The sequence below is a fragment of the Myotis lucifugus genome, unplaced genomic scaffold (genome assembly GCF_000147115.1).
Source record: "Myotis lucifugus unplaced genomic scaffold, Myoluc2.0 scaffold_4, whole genome shotgun sequence".
Lineage (NCBI taxonomy): Eukaryota > Metazoa > Chordata > Mammalia > Chiroptera > Vespertilionidae > Myotis > Myotis lucifugus.
The window spans coordinates 11,244,254-11,265,731 of NW_005871052.1; the positions used below are offsets into that span (position 1 = coordinate 11,244,254).

At 38.0% G+C, this 21,478-nt stretch overlaps 1 protein-coding gene and 2 pseudogenes across 2 annotated transcripts in view; 1 reads left to right on the forward strand and 2 right to left on the reverse strand.

The window, feature by feature from the left end:
• The window catches only part of PHKA1 (phosphorylase kinase regulatory subunit alpha 1), a 217,040-nt gene that overhangs the window by 49,465 nt on the left and 146,097 nt on the right, over nt 1–21,478 (forward strand). For both annotated transcript variants that reach the window (XM_006082857.3, XM_014465500.2), the window contains exon 6: nt 2,568–2,648. In XM_006082857.3, the coding sequence (XP_006082919.1) occupies nt 2,568–2,648 (81 nt within the window). The remainder of the gene's footprint in view (nt 1–2,567; nt 2,649–21,478) is intronic.
• Nucleotides 5,564–6,424, reverse strand: LOC102440442 (annotated as a pseudogene).
• Nucleotides 8,178–8,778, reverse strand: LOC106699181 (annotated as a pseudogene).

Consider the following 21,478-nt stretch of genomic DNA (forward strand, 5'->3'; position numbering starts at 1 on the left):
TCAGTTAAGGTAAAGGTTGACCTTGTCAGTGAAGATACCAGCCTAGGATGTAACTGCCCACCATAACTGCTTTTAGTTAAAGTTTGATTTCAGACCATCCTTTGTGGTTACTTTAGGTCTCTGAGTTTGCAAGACTGCCATGCAGGCCTTCCTTGAGCTTGTCAGGTTAGCATGTGGCCTCTTTCATCCACAATTCCAATACTGCCAACAGTATGGGGAGAGCAGTGGTCATCCACAAAAATCTGCTCTGCACCCCACCATAGGCCAGCTGCTTATATTGGGTAAAAGGACAAAAGATTACATTGGGAAGTAGCCAAAGGGTATGCCAAATGGGCAGTTAACAGGTAAGCAGAGAGCTGGGGATCTTCAAAGGGCTTAGTGATATACAAGGGCTGAAAGTCTTCAAAGGGCTGACAATTCTGGTTTCTGCAGCAAAGTTGTTAATCTTTCCATGATAATAGGCAGCTCCAAATGGGGAGGATGGGCTGCATTTCCAGGTGACTTCCCAGGACCCAAGTGCAGCTGCCAGCAGCCTTCTTTAATCAGAACAAAACAATCACATTTAACAGAGCATGATTAATACTTCTTACAATTCTAGCTGGTTCCCCAACATTCTATTTCTGCCCCTATCAATATTTGATGCAAACAGACATTATTTGTTAACTGATTACTTTGCCTTCCAATATCATAGGCCTGGGTACAAATTAGGGTTCTTTGGCCTCTCCACTACAGCTAAGGATTGCAGCAGTATAATTAATATTTGTTCCTTCTGAGAGTCTAATCTTTGCTGCACAAACAAGGGTACAGCTGAGTTTGGGGGCAGGTCAGACTAGCCATGGGATAAATATGGCTTACCTTCCTAAAGCTTTAACTCAGAGATCTGACATGAAAAGTAATTTAAGATACATATGGAAATAAATACAGGTGTGTAAAGTATATTATGTGTATGTGTGTTTGTATGTACATGTATGTATGCACATGTGTATGTTCAAGTTCTGTTTAGTGAGAGGGCCTAGAAGCAATGACACCATAGTGACAATGAGCACCATTGTTCAAGTCTTGGATTGTAACTATCATTCTCTAGTAAAAGAAAACAGGATTCCGTATGGAGGTGGTCAGTTCCTGGGCTGGTATATGAAAAATACAAGATAAGACTGGAGCATCATGTAGTGACAGAAGTGAGGAAGTGTTCAAAAAGAATGGGGCATGTCAAACCTGGAAGAACACCCTAAGGCCAAAGTTGGAACAATTCGAGCAACAAAATAATATCATTTTATTACAACCTAGAGAAAAACCTAAATATCCATAATTTCCTACTGATATAAATAAACAACTGAATATAGAAATGGGGGAGAAATGATAGCTCTTCCTTAGTGACAAATTGCAGAGGTAATGAAGGAACTAGAAAATCACCATCGAAACACCACTAATAATTGTTGCTGGCAGGACTCACACTAATGAATGCTGTTAGCTGATGATCTTGGAACCAATTTAACAGCAATGGGAATCCCCAATTTAGGGTGCAGTGAAGAAGTAAACTAGTGTTGTTCTGACATTAATTTCTTAGTTTTGACAGTTGTACTATGGTTATGTCAGGTGTTAACATTAAGGAAAGCTGAGGTAAAGGTATATGGGAACTCACTGTACTATTTTTGTAACTTCTCTGGAAGTCTAAAGTTATTTCAAAATAAAGTTTGTTAAAATTAATTTTAACTGTTATCTTTATATTATCAAGGGGCCGTATAGAGTAATGGTTAAGAATGTAGGCTTTGAAGTGAGAGTACTTGAACTGTAATCCTAGCTCTGTCACTTATTAGCTGTATTTCCTTGGGTGAGTCACTTAACCTCTCTTTGCAGCTCAGTTTTGTCATCTATAAAACATAATGATTAAGGAAGATAATAGTATAAAGTGCGTAGGTTAGTGCATAGTACATTTTCAATGCCAATATAGAGTAAAATTAGAATGGATATTTAAAATAAAGTACCAGGGTGTGGTTTAGGCTCCATTTTGTAGACCCCTTGGGTATCTGCTTTGATGGAAAATTTTGAGAAATACCTCTCCAGATGAACTGAACTGTAGTTCTTAGTACTAATCAACTGTTCAGGAGTCCGCCAACTTCTTGGAAGCCCCACAAAAATTTAAAGTTACGGGGAAAATACCTATGTGGCAACCCACCTCATTGGCATATCCTTAATAAGCATTGTGGGTACACATAAATATGTCAAATTAGCTACTATGCATGCCTTTTATTCAAGGGTTGTTCATCTAGTGCAGTGATGGCGAACCTATGACATGCGTGTCAGAGGTGACATGTGAACTCATTTTTTTTGGTTGATTTTTCTTTGTTAAATGGCATTTAAATATATAAAATAAATATAAAAAATATAAGTCTTTGTTTTACTATGGTTGCAAATATCAAAAAATTTCTATATGTGACATGGCACCAGAGTTAAGTTAGGGTTTTTCAAAATGCTGACACGCCGAGCTCAAAAGGTTCGCCATCACTGATCTAGTGAGTATTTAGTAGTGATGACTTGCTAATGTTATGTTGGTTATTTTATGGCAGGACTTTGGTATATGGGAGCGTGGAGACAAGACCAACCAAGGCATCTCAGAATTGAATGCCAGTTCAGTTGGAATGGCAAAGGTAATTTTCCTTGCTTTGTTTGTCCCAGGCATGGAGTAAGGAAGTCTGGTACAACTTTGCACTAGATCAGTGATTCCCAAAGTGGGCGCTACCGCCCCCTGGTGGGCGCTGCAGCGATCCAGGGGGGCGGTGATGGCCACAGGTGCATTTGTTTTAACTTTTTTTGTATTACCTTTCTATTCTGAGTTCAATAAATAGTTTCATAATTTCAAACTTCAATGTTTCTAATTTACACCTTTCTTTACTATATTTTACGAAAAAGGTAGAAACATTAATACATATATCTTTCTGTTTAATTGCTATTAAAATTTAAAAAAATTAATTTCCAGGGGGCGCTGAGTAATATTTTTTCTGGAAAGGGGGCGGTAGGCCAAATAAGTTTGGGAACCACTGCACTAGATAAAGGCTTAACATGAATATGGACCATTGTCAAATTAATTGTTCTTTTAAACCACGGGTAAAATTCAGATTCTACTGTAGAACTATGAACATGTAGGTGAGGACATCTTTCATAAGCTCCAGATTTACATATACAAACTAGTTTTGTAGCATATCTCTACTTACATACCCTACAAGGACCTAAGAGAACATATCTTAAACTAAACTCATTATCTCTACCATTCCAAAAACAAAAATAAGGAGGTCTTTGGTCCTTCTGTACACCATTTGACAAAGCTTGATATTATGGAACCATTTCTCTTTATTGTTGTTGTTTTGTTTTTTTAAAAATATTTATTGTTGAAAATATTATAAATATCCCCAATTTTCCCCCATTGACCATCTCCTCCCCACTCCTAACGCCTCCCAGGCCTTCACTGCACTGTTGTCTGTGTCCATGGGTTATGCATATAAGTTCTTTGGTTAATCTCTTCCCGCCCCATCCCCCACCTTCCCTCTGAAAATTGTCATACATTTGTGGCTTTATTTCTGGTCTTTCAATTCTGTTCCATTGGTCTGTGTCCGTTTTTCTGCTAATACCATACTGTGTTTTTTTTTTTTATTTAGAAACAAATTTTATATAAGATCTGAAATATAATTCTTAAAATTCAACTTCTCCAGAAAACCCTGGCTACACAATAATACATTGCCTCTGTTGTTACAGAATTTACCAGGAGACTGAAAAATACACAGGGAGTACTCAGAGATCTAGGATAAACCCATTTATTTTCAGATGTTTCAAATGTACTAGTACAGTGATTCAGGGGGTCAGTTCTCCAAATCCCTGAGTGAGTGAATATGGAGGAAGCTTTTCCTTTACACCCTTTGGTTTCTTTGTCCCTCAAATATGGATCAGGCTTCCAAACCATTCGTGGGCTTTGCAAAAAGCCCAGATGGGGGACGTGAGACCACACCCAAAGGTCTGGCCTGGCACCAACACTGATAACCCACTCCGGGGGTTGTGTATGATTCATGTTTTATGGCCTCTGTAAAATGGGAGTATTTAGGTAAATAGGTATTGCTAGACCAGATTGTTAAGAAAGAGGCAGTGACTTAATTATAGGCTATCAAGAATGTACATTAGGTTACTGGCACAGATTCAGATTGCTTGCCCCCCAAAAATGTCTTATATTCTCCATCACTATCAGGTTAGGACATATATTGAACTCAAATACAAAAACGATGAAACAAACCAGCATCCTTTAACAATTTGAGAAAAGATAGAATGCCTAAAGAACAACATAGATAGACTTTCAGAGGATGGACTTTTTTACTTCAAGCACCATAAGAAAGACCACAAATGCATGGGTTTTTGGGTATATACATTAAATTGAACCTTGGGCATTAGGGATCAGGGCATTTTGTCATGTGGCATCCTATATAATAAAGAGGTAATATGCAAATTGACCATCACTCCAACACGCAAGATAGCCGCCCCCATGTGGTCAAAGATGGCCTCCCCCATGTGGACACAAGATGGCCACCACAAGATGGCCGGCAAGAGAGGGCAGTTGGGGGTGACCAGGCCTGCAGGGGAGGGCAGTTGGGGGCGACCAGGCCTGCAGGAGAGGGCAGTTAGGAGTGACAAGGCTGGCAGGGGAGGGCAGTTAGGGGCAATCAGGCCAGCAGGGGAGCAGTTAGGCATCGATCAGGTTGGCAGGGTAGTGGTTAGGGGGTGATCAGGCAGGCAGGCAGGTGAGCAGTTGGGAGCCAGCAGTCCTGGATTGTGAGAGGGATGTCCGACTGCCTGGGATCAGGCCTAAATGGGTAGTCGGACATCCCTTGAGGGGTCCCAGATTGGAGAGGGTGCAGGCTGGGCTGAGGGACACCCCCCCCATGCATGAATTTCGTGCACTGGGCCTCTAGTTAACATATAATTAGAAAACTGTGTAATGTCAAAGGGATCAAACCACCAGCATTCAACTAATGTTGTCAACTAGGCAAGAAAATGTTCTACTGAATGTTTCTTTTTTATCTAATTACTGCATACACTGGTAGTAACTTTGAAATGAGAAAAGGAGTTTGCATTCTTATTTTCTGTTTAAAAGAAAACAGAAAACAGCCCAGTCAGTGTGGCTCAGTGGTTGAGCATCGACCTGTGAACTAAGAGGTCACAGTTTGATTCCAGTCAGGGCACATGCTTGGGTTGCGGGCTCAATACCCAGTGTGGGGGTGCAAGAGGCAACTGATCAATGATTCTCTCTCATCATTGATATTTCTGTCTCCCTCTCCCTTCCTCTCTGAAATCCATAAAAATATATTTAATAAAAATAAAAGAGAAAACAGAGGCATAAGGCCTGTTATGCATTAACAATTTTATTTATTTTTATTTATTTTTTTATTGCTTAAAGTATTACAAAGGGTATTACATATGTGTCGCATTAACAATTTTAAAGAACATCAATTATAGAAGAAAAAGACTAAGAAAAAATAGTGTTTACAAATACCCGATATAACAGTGAGTGGTCAGTAGACCCTCACAGGGCATTGCTGTGGTTCTCAGATGCAGCCACTTTGTAATCACTGTCACTAAACAGTGACAGCATTCTTTGCCAGATATTTTAGGAAATCATGCAAATAGCCCAACAATTATGTAAGGCTGTTCTTATCAAGGGGCATATACTCCAATATTGCTCTGATTCTTACGAATAATCTCAGTAAGTGTGGTGCTCCATAATCCTGGGACATCAGTGGTGCATTGAGGATTGGGGCATACTGAAGCCTCTCAAATTTGTAGAACAGCTGAGTGCCCAACATCATGTTGAAGTATTCATTTCTTTCTGCCACGACTTCATTCACTGCAAATTCCTTATTATCGACATTTCCTTGCTACTTCTTGCAATTTGCATACTCTTCCAGAATGGCATCTACATTTTTCTTAGCAGGGAGTGCAAACAGCTGCTTCTGCCTGGTAACTAAGTCCCAGTCCTCAAGAAGTCATGGTTTAATTCTTCAGGAATCTTCATGTTTAATTTTCTTTCTATTCTTAAATAGCTCCTCGATTTCAACAATGGGGTCTGCCTGAGCCCTTTTCTTCCAAGATGGCTGAGGGGCTTCACTGTTACTGCCACCGTCTATATTTCCAGGAGTCTTCTGTTTGTTCTTTCTTGTCTTCCTCGTGGATCCTGAAGGGGGATTCACTGAGCAACCCCCCATGTACTCAGAAGGGCTGGTTTAAGATTCTTCTGCTGTGGACCAGCTGTCTTCTTTCCTGAGGAAGCCCCTCTCATTCTTACTTCTCTGCATATTGCTTGTAGTTGGTATTTTGAAGTCTTTTTCTGCAGACTGTTGTCCACGAGTTTGAGAACTCTGCTTTCTAGAACTCACTCAATCATGTTTTTATTTAAATCAATAATCCTCTACCTTCTTGCTCTTCCATAAACTCCTAGTATTTTCCCAGGTGGAATCTTAACAGTTCTTCTGTGATATTTGGAAGGATGAGTTGGGAGACACAACCCAAGATTCTGTAATCAGGATCAGATCTTCTGATCCTTACAGTAAACTAAGCTTTTCTGATAGTGGCCTGAAACAAGAATCCAGTTCCTTCCAGCAGCCGATGTGTGATCACTGCTGTCCCTCTAACACCATAGTCAAGGCCATACTGTTTGTTTGGGGTTTTTTAGTTTAACATTTATTCCTTTAGTTGAACAACCTCTACATACAAAATAGATGGTTTAAGATTTTTGAGTAGAAAAGAATTTAGATCTTAAGAGGTTTTATGAGTCTAACATGTTTTATGGAAATAATTTAATTGAGCCTTTTAAGAAACCAGAGGAAAATAAGAAAAATTTGTTTAAAAGGAAACCAGCAAATCATTTTTGGAAACCAAACTACTTATAAGTCAGCAAACCCAGAGTTGGAAATTGGGGCCATTTCCTCTTCTATATTTCCTACATGCTAAAATTTACCCTGGGAAACGGAAGTCTAGTCTATTGGAAGACAAGAGGCAAAAAGAATGTGGTGGTATGCTTTAACATTAAGGTGAGCACAATTTAAAACATGGGAAGTTTGTGGAATGATACAGATTTTGAGACTACTTTGAGCGGGGATGAGAAAAATAACTAGACAATGCATAAGGTTAGACTGGAAACTATGAACTTGTGTTTATACCAGCTACATGACTTTCCTCAGTAGCCTTATGGGAATAATGGATGACTGATTGGACTAAGCAATGAAATACTTTTAAATAAAGCCAATCATATTCCCCCCTCTAAGGTGGCTAGAGAGTTCATAATGGTTACTAATTATCACAACACACCTAAAGGTAATTCCCTTCTCATTTACCCTATGTCGAATTTTCATCAGTTTAAATATATACCAGTATAATTATCACCACTTCTTTGGATGAAATTCAGTATTCCACAGATCCCGCAAGTCATGTGATTGAACCAGGAGCCTCTACCTTTTATGTGAAGGTCAATGGTATGGTGGAGACCAAGTCAATTTTGTTTAGGTAAACCAGCCTGTTTAATTTTAAGAGAACCATCTTGCAACAGGATTGTTCAATTCTAAAAAATGGTGGCATTCTTCTACACTTTTCTCTTTTCAGAAGCAACAGTTATATTGGGTTCATCTAAAAATGTGAACCCCCAAGTTAATTTTCATTTTTCTGCATAGGGCCATGAGATTAGGATATCTTTCACATTTCCAAGCAAATTTCAATTTAAAAATGTTTGTCCTTTCCAAACTCCAAAAAACAGCCTCTCGAGAGTGAACCAGCAGAACATTGCATTATCCCAATAAAGCTGTAGGTTCTATCACATGTACCAACAAATCTACATGGCTAGTTCTGCACTCCTCTTTCAAAGAATTTACTTTATGCCTATTATACCAAACAGCATTTTAAATACTAAAGACTCTACCAAACCCTCTAATAAGATAAAGCAAAGACAAGTGTTTATCTTATGACAAACGAGATACTCCATCACTTTTAGTCTTCAAATGTTATTGCACTTTAACTTTCATAATTTCATAATGTATTCACGAAACAATATGCAGGCAACTAGTTTTAACAAATTAAAGAACACTTTTAAGCAGACATGACTGCCCTAAATTGTTTATTAGGTAAAAATTTGACAAACATTACTTATATTAGCAATAAAGGTGGAGCTGGAGAGTATTGTGATTTCTCCAAGCTGCACAGGGAGAATCACCAATAGTGTGGTGGAACTCGTGGCCCTTTCCAAAGCCAACGGCTTTTGGAGCCTGCGAATGTCAGCCCTCTCATCTCCCTGTGCTTGTGGACTGTTTTGGGTGTCAGGATTCCTACTGATAGCTTTATAGAATGGATCCATGAGGATAACCTCAAAGAATTTGTATGTTGATTCTTCACCAACCCAGTAAGAATTCAGGATGCTCAGAGCCCCACAGCAGTGTCCAGCTCACTCCTCAGCATCAGACTGAAGATGTCAAGTAAACTTTAGCTGGTTAACACCATGATGGCTTGCTGTAGGTCGAACTCTTAGGAACAGGGTGTTTGTGGCCACCACAGTTAACAGAAATCTGATATATAACATAACTTTGTTTGGCCTTGTATCCCAACCTGTATGCTTTATTGGTCTGGGTTGGGTTGGGGGGCCCTGTGGAACTCAGAGAGCTGGTGATAGTGCCAACAGCACACCCTGAGAAGGAAGCGCATTACATAAGACTGTGTCTTTCTCCATAGCTCCTGGATGTACTTGTAAGTGCCCATCTTGCCTTACCTGATGGCTGTGGCCAGATTGAAAGGAAGAGCCTTTCTCCAGTGCCATACTGTTTTGATTACTGAAGTCAGGAAGTGTGATGCCTTTGCCTTTATTCTTTTTTTCTCAGGATTGTGTTGGCTATTTGGGATCTTTTGTGGTCCCATATAAACTGTGGTGTTTTTTTTTATTGTTGTTGTTGTTCTATTTGTATGAAAAATGACATTGGGATTGAGGTAAGGATTGCATTAAATCTGTATATTGCTTTAGATATTATGGCCATCTTAGCAATGTTAATTCTTCCAATCCATGAACATGGAATACCTTACCCTTTCTTTGTCTTCAATTTCTTTTAACAATGTCATGTAGTCTTCACTTCCTTAGTTCAGTTTATTGTTAGGTATTTTATTTTTTTTTGTTGCAATTGTAAATGGGTTTTCTTCATTCTCTTCATTGTTCATATAAAGGAATTCAACAGATTTTTGTACATTGATTTTTTTATCCTACAACATCATTTACTTGTTATTCCTGATAGCTTTTGGTGGAATCTTTAAGGTTTTCTATGTAGAGGATCATGTCATCTGCAAATAGTGACAGTTTTACTTTTTCATTACCAATTTGGATGCCTTCTATTTATTTTTCTTGCCTAATTGCTCTGGCTAGGATTTCCAGTACTATGCTGAGTAGCAGTTATGAGAGTGGGTGTCATTGTCTTGTTACTGATCTTAGAGGAAAAGTTTTCATTTTTTTACCATTGAGTATAATTTAGCTGTGGGTTTTTCATATATGGCATTTATTATATTGATGTACTTTTCTTCTATACCCATTTTATTGAATTTTTTATCATAAATGAATGCTGTATCTTGTCAAAGGCTTTTTCTGCATCCATGTGGTCATGTGATTTTTATATTCTATTTTTAAATGTGGTGTATCAAATTGATTCATGGATACTTAACACTCCGGTGTGGGGTGAATTTCCCGCCAAAATATAAGATGGCTCTGTCTTTTGGTTTTGTTCCATCCACCAAAAGGGTGGATTACAAACAAATATTTGGTAATACGCAGTTACAATCGGCCCGAGTTTACACGTTTCCCGCACTCCACCGCAAATCTATATGAACCGCTTTTTCTGCATCCATGTGGTCATGTGATTTTTATATTCTATTTTTAAATGTGGTGTATCAAATTGATTCATGGATACTTAACCATCCTTGTATCTATGGAATGAATCCCACATGATTGTATTGTATGATCCATTTAATTTATTTTTGTATTTGATTTGCCAGTATTTTGTTTAGAATTTTTCATCCATATTCATTAGGGATATTAGCCTGTAATTTTCTTTTTGTGTGTTGTCCTTGCCTGGTTTTGGTTTCTGGGTAATAATGGCCTTGTAAAATGTGTTGGGAAGTATTCTCTCTACTGCAATTTTTTTGGAAGAGGTAGAGAAGGATTGGCATCAAGTATTTGAATGTTTGGTAGAATTCACCAGTGAAGTCATCTGTGCTGTGTGTGTTTTTTGGTGGGAAAGGGGGGTGGAGATTTTTTAAAAATTTGTTATTTTTATTGACAAGATTTATAGAAACAAATATTTAAAAATCAAAGGCTAATTCTTAGGTCTCATTCAGTTTAATCCATTGATTTATATTAAGTGTAACTTTCTCTAATGTCTTAAGTTTATCAAGAAACAAGTCAAGCCCTAGCTGATTTGGGCTCAATGGATAGAGTGTCAGCCTGTAAACTGAAGGGTTCTGGGTTTGATTCTGGTCAAGGGCACATGCCCAGGTTGCGGGCTCGATCCCCAGTAGGGGGCAAGCAGGAGGCAGTCGATCAATGATTCTTTCTCATCACTGATGTTTCTTTCTCTCTCTTCCTCTCCCTTCCTCTCTGAAATTAATAATAAAAAAAAGAAACAAGTCAAAACTATGAAAATACCTGTTCACAGTCAACATAGTTTTACATATTTCTGTTCTACGTACAAATATATTTTTATTTTAAACACAGGAGGTTTTTCATTAGTTTCTATTTCCTTACTAGTTATCAGTCTAGTTAGGTTTTCCACTTCTTCATGATTCAGTCAAGGAAGGTTGTATACTTCTATGAATTTATCCATTTCCTTTAGGTTATTGAATCTGGTAGCATGTAGACTTTCATAGTATTCTTGAATAATCCTCAGTATCTTGTGGTGTTGTAACTTTTCTTTCATTTCTGATTTTATTTATTTAAGTCTTTTTTGAGCCTATGTTTGTCTTTAGAGGTGAGATGAATTTCTTGCAGGCAAAGTAGAGTTGGGTCTTATTAGTTAATCCATCCCACCACTCTGTGCCTTTTAATCAGTGTGTTCAGTTCATTTACATTTTGGGTGATTATTGATATATGAGAATTTCCTATGGCCATTTTATCTTTTGTTTTCTGGGTGCTTGGTATCTCTATTGTTTTCCCCCATACTTCTGTTTCTGTCTGCTATTTTAGTTTGGTTGTTTTCTGTGATTTGTTTTCTGTTTCATCTCTTTTTATGTGTCTTGTCCCAGCTCTGAATCTGTGTGTGTGTGTGTGTGTGTGTGTGTGTGTGTGTGTGGTACTATTATGTTTGTGTAAAATGTCTCATATATAGGGGTGGGCAAAAGTAGGTTTATAGTTGTGAGTATGTTGAACAAAGTTTATTCTGTATTATTATTTATTAACTAGAGGTCCGGTGCACAAAATTCATGCAAGAGTAGGCCTTGCTTCCCCCAGCTGCACTGGCTTCCCACAGGCACCCGGGACCCGGGCTGGCTTCCCTCTGGCCCCTTCTTCATCCAGAATGACGTCCAGAAGGATGTCCGGTCTAATTAGCATATTACCCTTTTATTATTATAGATTATTGTATTATTTTCCATATGAACACTATAAACCTACTTTTGCCCACCCTTGTATACAATAGTCCTTTTTTTCCCAATTGCCTCTTATCTTTATTCACCTGTAAAATTTCAGTTCAATTCTTCCTCCCCTTTTATGATTTTGTTGTCAAAAATTATCTTTTTTATGCTGTGCATTTATTACCAACTTGCACAAATTGTAGTATAGTTATTTTTTATTAACCCTTTTCCCCTTTAACTTTTATGTTATAAGTAAGTATTTAATATCTTATTCTAAAGTGGAGCTGCAATTTCCTGCTTCTGTCTGTTCATCATCTTACTTAAAGTTTTGAATATTTTTGTTATTTTGTTTCTTATAGAAGAGCTCCTTCCAACATTTCTTGTAATGCAGGTCTTATAGTGATAAATTATTTCAGCTGTTATTCATCTGGGGAAGGATTTAGTTTTCTTTCATATCTAAAGGACATCTTTGCAGAATATATTACCCTTGGCTGATGGTTCTTCTCTTCCAATATTTTGAATATTTCCTTCTACTGTCTCCTGGCTTGTAATGTTTCTACTGAAAAATCTGATTATTATCTAATGGTGTTTCCCTTGTAGGTTAGTCTTTTTTCCACTGGCTGTTTTGAGAATTTTTTCTTTGTCATTAATTTTTGACAGTTTGAAAAATATGTGTCTTGGAGAGGTCTTTTTGCATTAATACAATATGATTAGGTGTTTTATTGGTGTCCTCTATACTAAAGTCCAGTTCTTTCCATAGGCTTTAGAAGTTCTCATCAATTATTTCTTTTAGTAGGCTCTCTGTTCCATTTTTCTTCTCTTCACCTTCTGGTATAACCATTATCCTCATATTGCTCTTTCTAAAGGAGACAGATAGATCTTGTAGAGTTCTTTTATTTGTTTAAACCCTTAATTCTCTCTCTTTTCCCTCCATTGTTATTTTTAGGTTTCTATATTCGAGCTCACTAATTCTCTTTTCTATCTGTTCTGTTCTGTTTCCAGTGCTGGTGAATGCAGTCCTCATCTCATTTACTGAGTTCTTGAGCCCCCGAATTTCTGTTTGGTTATTTTTTATAGTTTCATTCTGTTTGGTACAGTATTCATTTGTTCATTAATTTTATTCCAAAGCTCATTGAACTTTCCTTCTGAGTTCTCTTGTATCTTGTTGAGGTTCTTTATAACTGCAATCTTTCCAACACTGCTGCTCCAGTCTGCATTCCCACCAGCAGTGAAAGGAGGGTTTCTTTTTCTCTGCACTTGTAATACAATTGATTATCACCAAAGCATTAGCTAGCACCTTTATTACATCAAATACAATTGATAATCAGTTCTACCAATCCAGCACTTGTCATTTGTTGATTTGTTGATGATAGCCATTCTGACAGGTGTCAGGTGGTACCTCATTGTCGTTTTGATTTGCATCTCTTGGATGATTAGTGACTGAGCATGTTTTCATGTGTCCCTTGGCTTTCTGCGTGTCCCCTTTTGAAAAGATTCTATTTAGTTTCTTTGCCCATTTGTTTATTGGATTGTTTATTTTCCTTTTGTTGAGTTGTATGAGTTCCCTGTAAATACTGGAGATTAAAACCTTATCAGAGATAACATTGGCAAATATTTTCTCCCATGCAGTGGACTTTCTTGTTGTTTTGTTGATGCTTTCTTTTGCTGTGCAGAAGCTTTTTATTTTGATGTAATCCCATTTCTTTATTTTCTCCTTAGTCTCTCTTGCCCTAGGATCTGTGTCTGTAAAGATATTGCTACAACATATGTCTGCAATTTTTCTGCCTATGGACTCTTACAGAATTTTTATGGTTTCCCATCTTATATTCAATTCTTTCAGCCATTTTGAGTTTGTTTTTGTGTATGGTGTAAGTTGGTGATCTAGTTTCATTTCTTTGCATGTATCTGACCAAATTTCCCAGCACTATTTATTAAAGAGGCTGCTTTGATTCCATTGTATGCTCTTGCCTCCTTTGTCAAATATTAATTGAATATAATGGCTTGGGTCAATTTCTGGGTCCTCTATTCTGTTCCATTGGTCTATATGTCTGTTCTTGTGCCAGTACCAGGCAGTTTTGAGAACCGTGGCTTGGTAATATAGTTTGATGTCTGGTATTGTGATCCCTCCAACTTTGTTCTTCTTTCTCAGGATAGCTGTGGCTATTCTGGGTCTTTATTTATTCCAGATGAATTTTTGGAGAGTTTGTTCTAGATCTGTGAAATATGCCATTGGTATTTTAATAGGTATTGCATTGAATTTATAGATTGTTTTGGGTAGTATGGACATTTTAATGATGTTGATTCTACCAATCCATGAACATTGTATATTCTTCCATTTGTTTATGTCCTCTATCTCTTTTTTCAATGTCCTGTAATTTTCCGAGTATAGGTCTTTTATGTCCTAGGTTAAGTTTATTCCTAGGTATCTTAATTTTTTGGTGCAATGGTAAATGTGATTGTTTTTTTCATTTTTCTTTCTGTGAGTTCATTATTGTGTATAAAAAGGCCATAGATTTCTGGGTGTTAATTTTGTATCCTGCTACATTGCCAAATTCATTTATTAGATCTAGTAGTTTTTTGATGGAGTCTTTGGGGCTTTCTATGTATAATATCATGTCATCTGCAAATAAGGACAGTTTTACTTCTTCTTTTCCAATTTGGATGCCTTTTATTTTTTCTTCTTGTCTGATCGCTATGGCTAGTACTTCTAGTACTATGTGGAACAGGACTGGTAAAGGTGGGCATCCTTGTCTTTTTCCTGTTCTTAGGGGAAATGGATTCAGTTTTTGCCCATTGAGTATGATGTTGGCTGTAGGTTTGTCATATAGGGCTTTTATTATGTTGAGGTATGATCCCTCTATTCCCACTTTGCTGAGTTTTTATCAAGAAAGGGTGTTGGATTTTGTCACATCCTTTTTCTGTATCATTTGATATGATTATGTGATTTTTGTCTCTCAGTTTGTTTATGTGATGTATCACATTTATTGATTTGTGGATATTGAACCATCCTTGCATCCCTGGAATAAATCCCACTTGGTCATGTTGTATGATCTTTCTAAGCTGAATCCGATTTGCTAGGATTTTGTTGAGGATTTTAGCATCTATGTTCATCAAGGATACTGGCCTGTAGTTCTCTTTCTTTGTGGTGTCTTTATCTGGTCTTGGAAGTGTGACTTCCTCTTGAATTTTTTGGAATAGTCTGAGTAAGATAGGTTTTAGTTCTTCTTTGAATGCTTGGTAGAACTCCCCTGTAACGCCGTCTGGACCAGGGCTTTTGTTTGCTAGAAGGTTTTTGATCGCTGTTTCAATTTCTTCGGTAGTTATCGACCTATTCAGGTTTTTTGACTCTTCATGGTTGAGTTTTGGGAGCTTGTTTTTTTCTAAGAATATGTCCATTTCATCTAGATTGTCCATTTTGTTGGAATAGAGTTGTTCATAGTATTTTTTCATAATCGTTTGTATTTCTGTGGGATCGGTTTTTATTTCACCTCTTCCATTTCTGATTTCATTTATTGGGGTCCTTTCTCTTTGCTTCTTGGTAAGCCTGGCTAGAGGTTCATCAATCTTGTTTATCCTTTCAAAGAACCAGCTCTTGGTTTTGTTGATCTTTTGTATTGTTTTTTTTGGTTTCTATGTCGTTTATCTTCGCTCTGATCTTTATTATTTCCTTCCTTCTGCCTACGCTGGGCTTTTCCTGTTGCTCTCTTTCTAACTCTTTGAGTTGTAGGGTTAGATAATTTATTACCATTGTTATTTATTACCATTGTTTTTTGTTTTATGAGACAGGCCTGTAGAGCTATAAACTTCCTTCTCAAGACTGCTTTCACTGTGTCCCATAGATTTTGGATTGTTGTGTTTTCATTGTTGTTTGTTGCCATGATGCTTTTTATTTCTTCTTTGATCTCTCTGGTAACCCAGTCATTGTTTAATAGCATGCTATTTAGCCTCCAGTTGTTTGATTTTTTATCATTTTTATTGTTGTTGATTTCTAGTTTTATGCCATTGTGGTGATGGTGCTTGATATGATTTCTATCTTCTTGAATTTGAAGAGACTGCCTGTGACCCAATATAAGGTCTGTCTTTGAAAATGACCCATGTGCACTTGAGAAGAATGTATATTCTGTGGCTTTGGGGTGAAATGTTGTGAAGATGTCAATTAATTCCATCTGATCTAGTGAGTCATTTAGGATTGATGTTTCTTTGCTTATTTTTTGCTTAGAGGATTTGTCCAGTGGTGATTGTGGGGTATTAAAGTCCCCTACTATGATTGTATTGCTATCAATCTCTCCCTTGATATCCTGCAAAAGTTTTTTTTATGTATTTGGGTGCTCCTGTATTGTGTGTGTATATGTTTACCAGAGTTATTTTTTCTTGTTGGATTGCTCCCTTTAGTATTAAGAAGTGACCTTCCTTATCTCTTGTTATGTCCTTCACTTTGAGATCTAATTTGTCCAATATAAGTATTGTTACCCCAGCTTTTTTTTCATTTCCATTCGCCTGAAAAATCTTTTTCCATCCCTTCACTGTCAGTCGGTGTGAGCCCTTTTTTCTAAGGTGGGTTTCCTGTTGACCACAGATATTTGGGTCATGTTTTCTTATTCACTCAGCTACCATATGTGTTTTGATTGGGGCATTTATTCCATTAACATTTAAAGTTATTATTGATAGGTACTTGTTTGTCGCCATTTTTATTCTTTACACCTGTCTTCCTTCTTCTGTTCCTATTTCTTCTTTTTACAGCAGACCCTTTAGCATTTCTTGTATTGCTGATTTGGTGGTAATAAACTTCTTTAGTCCTTTTTTGTCTGTGATGCTTCTGATTTCACCCTCAATTTTGATTGATAGCCTTGCTGGGTACAGTATTCTTGGATTCAGACCCTTCCTTTGCATGACTTTGTATAGTTCGTTCCATTCCCTTCTTGCCCGATGTGTTTCTGTTGAGAAATCAGTCGCTAGTCTGGTGGGGTGTCCTTTGTAGTTAACTTTCTGTCTTTCTCTGGCCACTATTAAGATTCTTACTTTGTCATTGGTGTTTGCCAATTTAATTGTAATGTGCCTTGGTGTTGGTCTTTAGGGGTTCATTTTGTTTGGGACTCTGTGAGCTTCTTGGATTTGTGTGAGGTTTTTCTTCCCTATATCAGGGAAGTTTTCTGTCATGATTTCTTCAAACATGTTTTCTATTCCTTGCTCAGTTTCCTCTCCTTCTGGTACCCCTATTAGCGGAAGTTTTTTCCTTTTGTGTTTTCCCAAAGTTCCCTTAGGCTCTCCTCCTGTTTTTTAAGTTTTTTTTTTTTCTAGATGCTGCTCTGTTTGGGTATGTTTCCTACCTTGTCTTCTTGCTCACTGATGCGGTCCTCTGCTTCTGATAGTCTACTGTTGATGATTTCCATTGAGTTCTTTTTTAAAAAAATATATATTTTATTGATTTTTTACAGAGAGGAAGGGAGAGAGACAGAGAGTCAGAAACATCAATCAGCTGCCTCCTGCACATCTTCCACTGGGGATGTGCCCGCAACCCAGATACATGCCCCTGACCGGAATCGAACCTGGGACCTTTCAATCCGCAGGCCGACGCTCTATCCACTGAGCCAAACCGGTTTCGGCCCATTGAGTTCTTTATAGCAGTGATGTCATTTTTCATTTCTTCTTGGTTCTACTTCATTTCCTGTCAGTTCTTACACATATTGTTGAATTTGTCTTCCATTCTTTTCAGCCACCTTATGACCATTTCTCTGAATTCTTTCTCTGACATATTGCTTGCCTCCTTTTCGTTTACTTCCTTTTCTGGTGATGCCTCCTTTTCTTTCATTTGCAGGCTGTTTCTTTGTCTCCCATGATCTCTCTTCTCTGGGTGTCTGGTTATGTAGCTCTTTCTCTCCTTTCCGTGAGGAGGAGCAGGGCTCATATGAGTCCACGTATTCTGACTGCTTGAGATCCGGTGTTCCTGGGTTCATAATTAGTCCCTGGGTGCCATGGTTGCAGGGTCCCTGGATGTATATGCGTGTGATAACAGCCACTCTCCCCTTCAAGATGGTGTGGTCTCCCAGTAGTTTTATTTTTAAAGAAGCCTCCATATTACTCTATATAGCGGATGCACCAATTTACATTTTCACCAAGAGTGTACAAGTTTCCCTCTTCTTTACATCCTCGCCAACACTTGTTATTGTTTGTCTTTTTGATGATAGCCATACTAACAGTTGTGAGGTGATATTGAATTTTGATTTTTATTTGCATTTACCTGTTTGATTAGTGATGTTGAGCATTTTTCTTGTACCTATTGGCCATTTGTATGTCTTCTTTGGAGAAAATTTAATTCCTCTACCCATTTTTAATTAAATTGCTTTTTTGTTGTTGCTGTTTTTAGTCATATGAGTTTTTATATATTTTTGATGTTAACCTCTTATCAGATATGTTTTTGCCAATATTTTCTGCCATTCTATAGGTTGGCTTTCAGGTTTTTTTAATTTTTTTTTTTTTTTTTTTGCGGTGCAGAAACGTTTTAGTTTGTTGTAGTCCCAATTATTGATTTTTCCTTTAGTTGCTTGTGCTTTTGGTGTTATCTAAAAAAATCATTGTAAAAGCCAATGTAAAGGAGCTTATTCCCTGTGTTTTCTTCTAGGAGTTTTATGGTATGAGGTCTTATGTTTAATCTTCTTTAAGTTAATTTGTATGAGTAGTCTAAGATCTGGATCCAATTTTATTGATTTGCATGTGGCTATCTGTGGGGAAGCACGGGACTTGGTTGGAATGTCTGTAAGGAGGATTTCCCGAAAGGTTGGGGGCCTCTGAGGGGACCTTGCCGACGGCAGCAGACCCTACCTTAACTTTTCCAAACAAGTCCAATCCCTCAGGGTGTTTTGCTAGAATCTCAATGTTTAATCTTTAAAGACCCGACCTTGTAGAAGCATATACTTTCTTAAGGATGCTTACCTTGCTAATTGTATCTAGAGGTTAATTTTAGTTCAAGCTGTTATGATAATAAAAGCCAAAGGAGTCAGGTGAACAGGGCTACTTTGCGGTGATAGCCAAGTAGTGCCTTAGCCCTCTCTTTCACAGAAATGTGTTGGAGTAATCATTCATCTGTTGTTCAGGGTCTGCCGGTCAGTCCAGCAGTTACCTTATTTTCCCAACACCATTTATTGATTAGTTGAAAACACTTTTCTTTCCTCATTGAGTTCTTGACTGTCTTGTCAAATATTAATTGACCATAAATGCAGGAATTTATTTCTGAGCTCTCTATTCTGTTCCATTGATCTCTTTGTCTATTTTAATGCCCATACCATACTATTTCATTACTATACCTTTGCAGTATAATTTGAAATTAGGAAATGTGGTGCTTTCAGCTTTGTTTTTTCTTTTCCATGATTACTTTGGCTACTTGAGGTATTTTGTGGTTTTATAAAAATTTTAGAATTTGCATCTCTTTTTAAAATTTCATTGGAACTTTGATAGGGATTCCATTGAATCTATAGATGGCTTTGGGTAATATGGACATTTTAACAATATTAATTCTTCCAACCCATGAACATGGGATATCTTTCCATTTGTTCATGTCTTCAATGTCTTTCATCAAAATGTTGTAGTTTTCATTTACAGATCTTCACCTCTTTGGTTAGATTTAATCTTAAGTATTTGATTGAATTTGATGCTATTATGAATGGGATGGTTTCTTTTTTATCTTCTGCAGATGTTTTGTTGTTAGTGTACAAAAACATCCTGATTTCTGTATGCTGATTTTATATCCTTCAACTTTATTGTATTCATTTATTAGTTGTTTTTTTTTTTTTAATTTAAGAGCCTTTATTAAGCTGGCCAGTTGACTACAGTTACAGCACCCTGCCGGAGCAGAGGCTGAACTGCAGCCCAGACTACAGGAGTTACATTTTATTATTAAATTTTGTGGAGGACCAGAGAAAAATGTGTCTTTCAAATTCTGGGCCCCCCAATATGGAGGAAATTCTCTTTATTTATACTTCTTCCAGTCCTTTGTCTCCCAAATTTGGAATGAGACTTCCGGGCCTTCTGAGAAAGAAGGCCTGCGTGCTGGGAAGAGGCCATGAGGCCATATCTCAAGGCCTGGCCTGATGTCAGTACCTTCCTATCTATGTGTTTTAGGAACAGACAGCACAGCATGACCCATCTGGCCAAAGCACCAGATATGCAGCCTAGCACAGGTAGGGAGAGTGACATTGTCCCCTCTCCCCTCCCTCCTGGCCATACCTCACTGGAAGTGGTGCTCATCATCAGAAACCCAGCTCCAGCCTGTATAAGTGAATTTGAAATTTTAAACTACCTTTTTTTTATTTTTTATTTTTTTAATTAAATCTTTATTGTTCAGATTACATTTGTTCCTCTTTCCCCCCCCCCCCCATAACTCCCTTCCTTCCAGTTCCCGCCCCACCCTCCGCCCTCACTCCCCACCCACTGTCCTCATCCATAGGTGCACGATTTTTGTCCAGTCTCTTCCCGAATCTCCCATTCCCCTTTCCCCCCCAAGAATAGTCAGTCCATTCCCTTTCTATGTCCCTGATTCATTATAATCACCAGTTCATTCTGTACATCAGATTATTTATTCACTTGATTCTTAGATTCACTTGTTGATAGATGCATGTTTGTTGTTCACAATTTGTATCTTTACCTTTTTCTTCTTCCTCTTCTTAAAGGATACCTTTCAGTCTTTTGTGTAATACTGGTTTAGTGGTGATGAACTCCTTTAGCTTTTCCTTATCTGTGAAGCTCTTTATCTGACCTTCAATTCTGAATGATAGCTTTGCTGGATAAAGTAATCTTGGTTGTAGGTTCTTGGTATTCATCACTTTGAATATTTCTTGCCATTCCCTTCTGGCCTGCAAAGTTTCTGTTGAGAAATCAGCTGACAGTTGTATGGGTATTCCCTTGTAGGTAATTGAGTCTCTTTCTCTTGCTGCTTTTAAGATTCTCTCTTTGTCTTTTGCTCTTGGCATTTTAATGATGATGTGTCTTGGTGTGGTCCTCTTTGGATTCCTTTTGTTTGGGGTTCTCTGCGCTTCTTGGACCTGTAAGTCCATTTCTTTCACCAGGTGGGGGAAGTTTTCTGCCATTATTTCTTCAAATAGGTTTTCAATATCTTGCTCTCTCTCATCTTCTGGCACCCCTATAATTCTGATGTTTGTACGCTTGAAGCTGTCCCAGAGGCTCCTTACACTATCTTCACACTTTCGGATTCTTTTTTCATTTTGCTTTTCCAATTGGGTGTTTTTTGCTTCTTCGTATTTCAAATCTTTGGTTTGATTCTTGTGCTCCTCTGGTCTGCTATTGGGTATAATATTCTTTATTTCAGTCCGTGTATGCTTACTTTCTAGTTTCTTTATCATAGAATCGAGGGTCTCATTAGTTTTCGTGAGGCTCTGCTCAAGTTTATTGCAAGCCCTCAAAATTGCGTTTTTTAGCTCCATATCCTCCATTTCTGTCATGGTTTTTTGTCTCCGCATCTTTTATGCTTTCTTGGTGCACCCCCTTGTGGTCTTTGTGCGCAGTCTTGTTCTAGTTAAGCCTTAATTGTTGTAGTTAATACTAGAGGGATTTGACCACCAGGCCGACTGGCTGTGAGAATCAGCTGTGGGAAAATTTCTGTCCTCTGGGGAGGTGCTAATCTAGCCTTTGCCTGAGGCGATCCAGCAAATGGCTCTGCGCAGGCTTTGGGCGGGGTGGGCTCAACAGGCAGAGGGAGCAGTTATGGCTGCTCTCAGTCCGTCCCCAGAGGCTCTGCCTCTCTGTCTCAGCAACCGCCGCAAACTCGGAGGGACCGTAGCCAGACAGACCGCTTCTTCTCGTTTGATCTGGTTCCCTAGAGACTCGCCCGGATCTGTAGCCA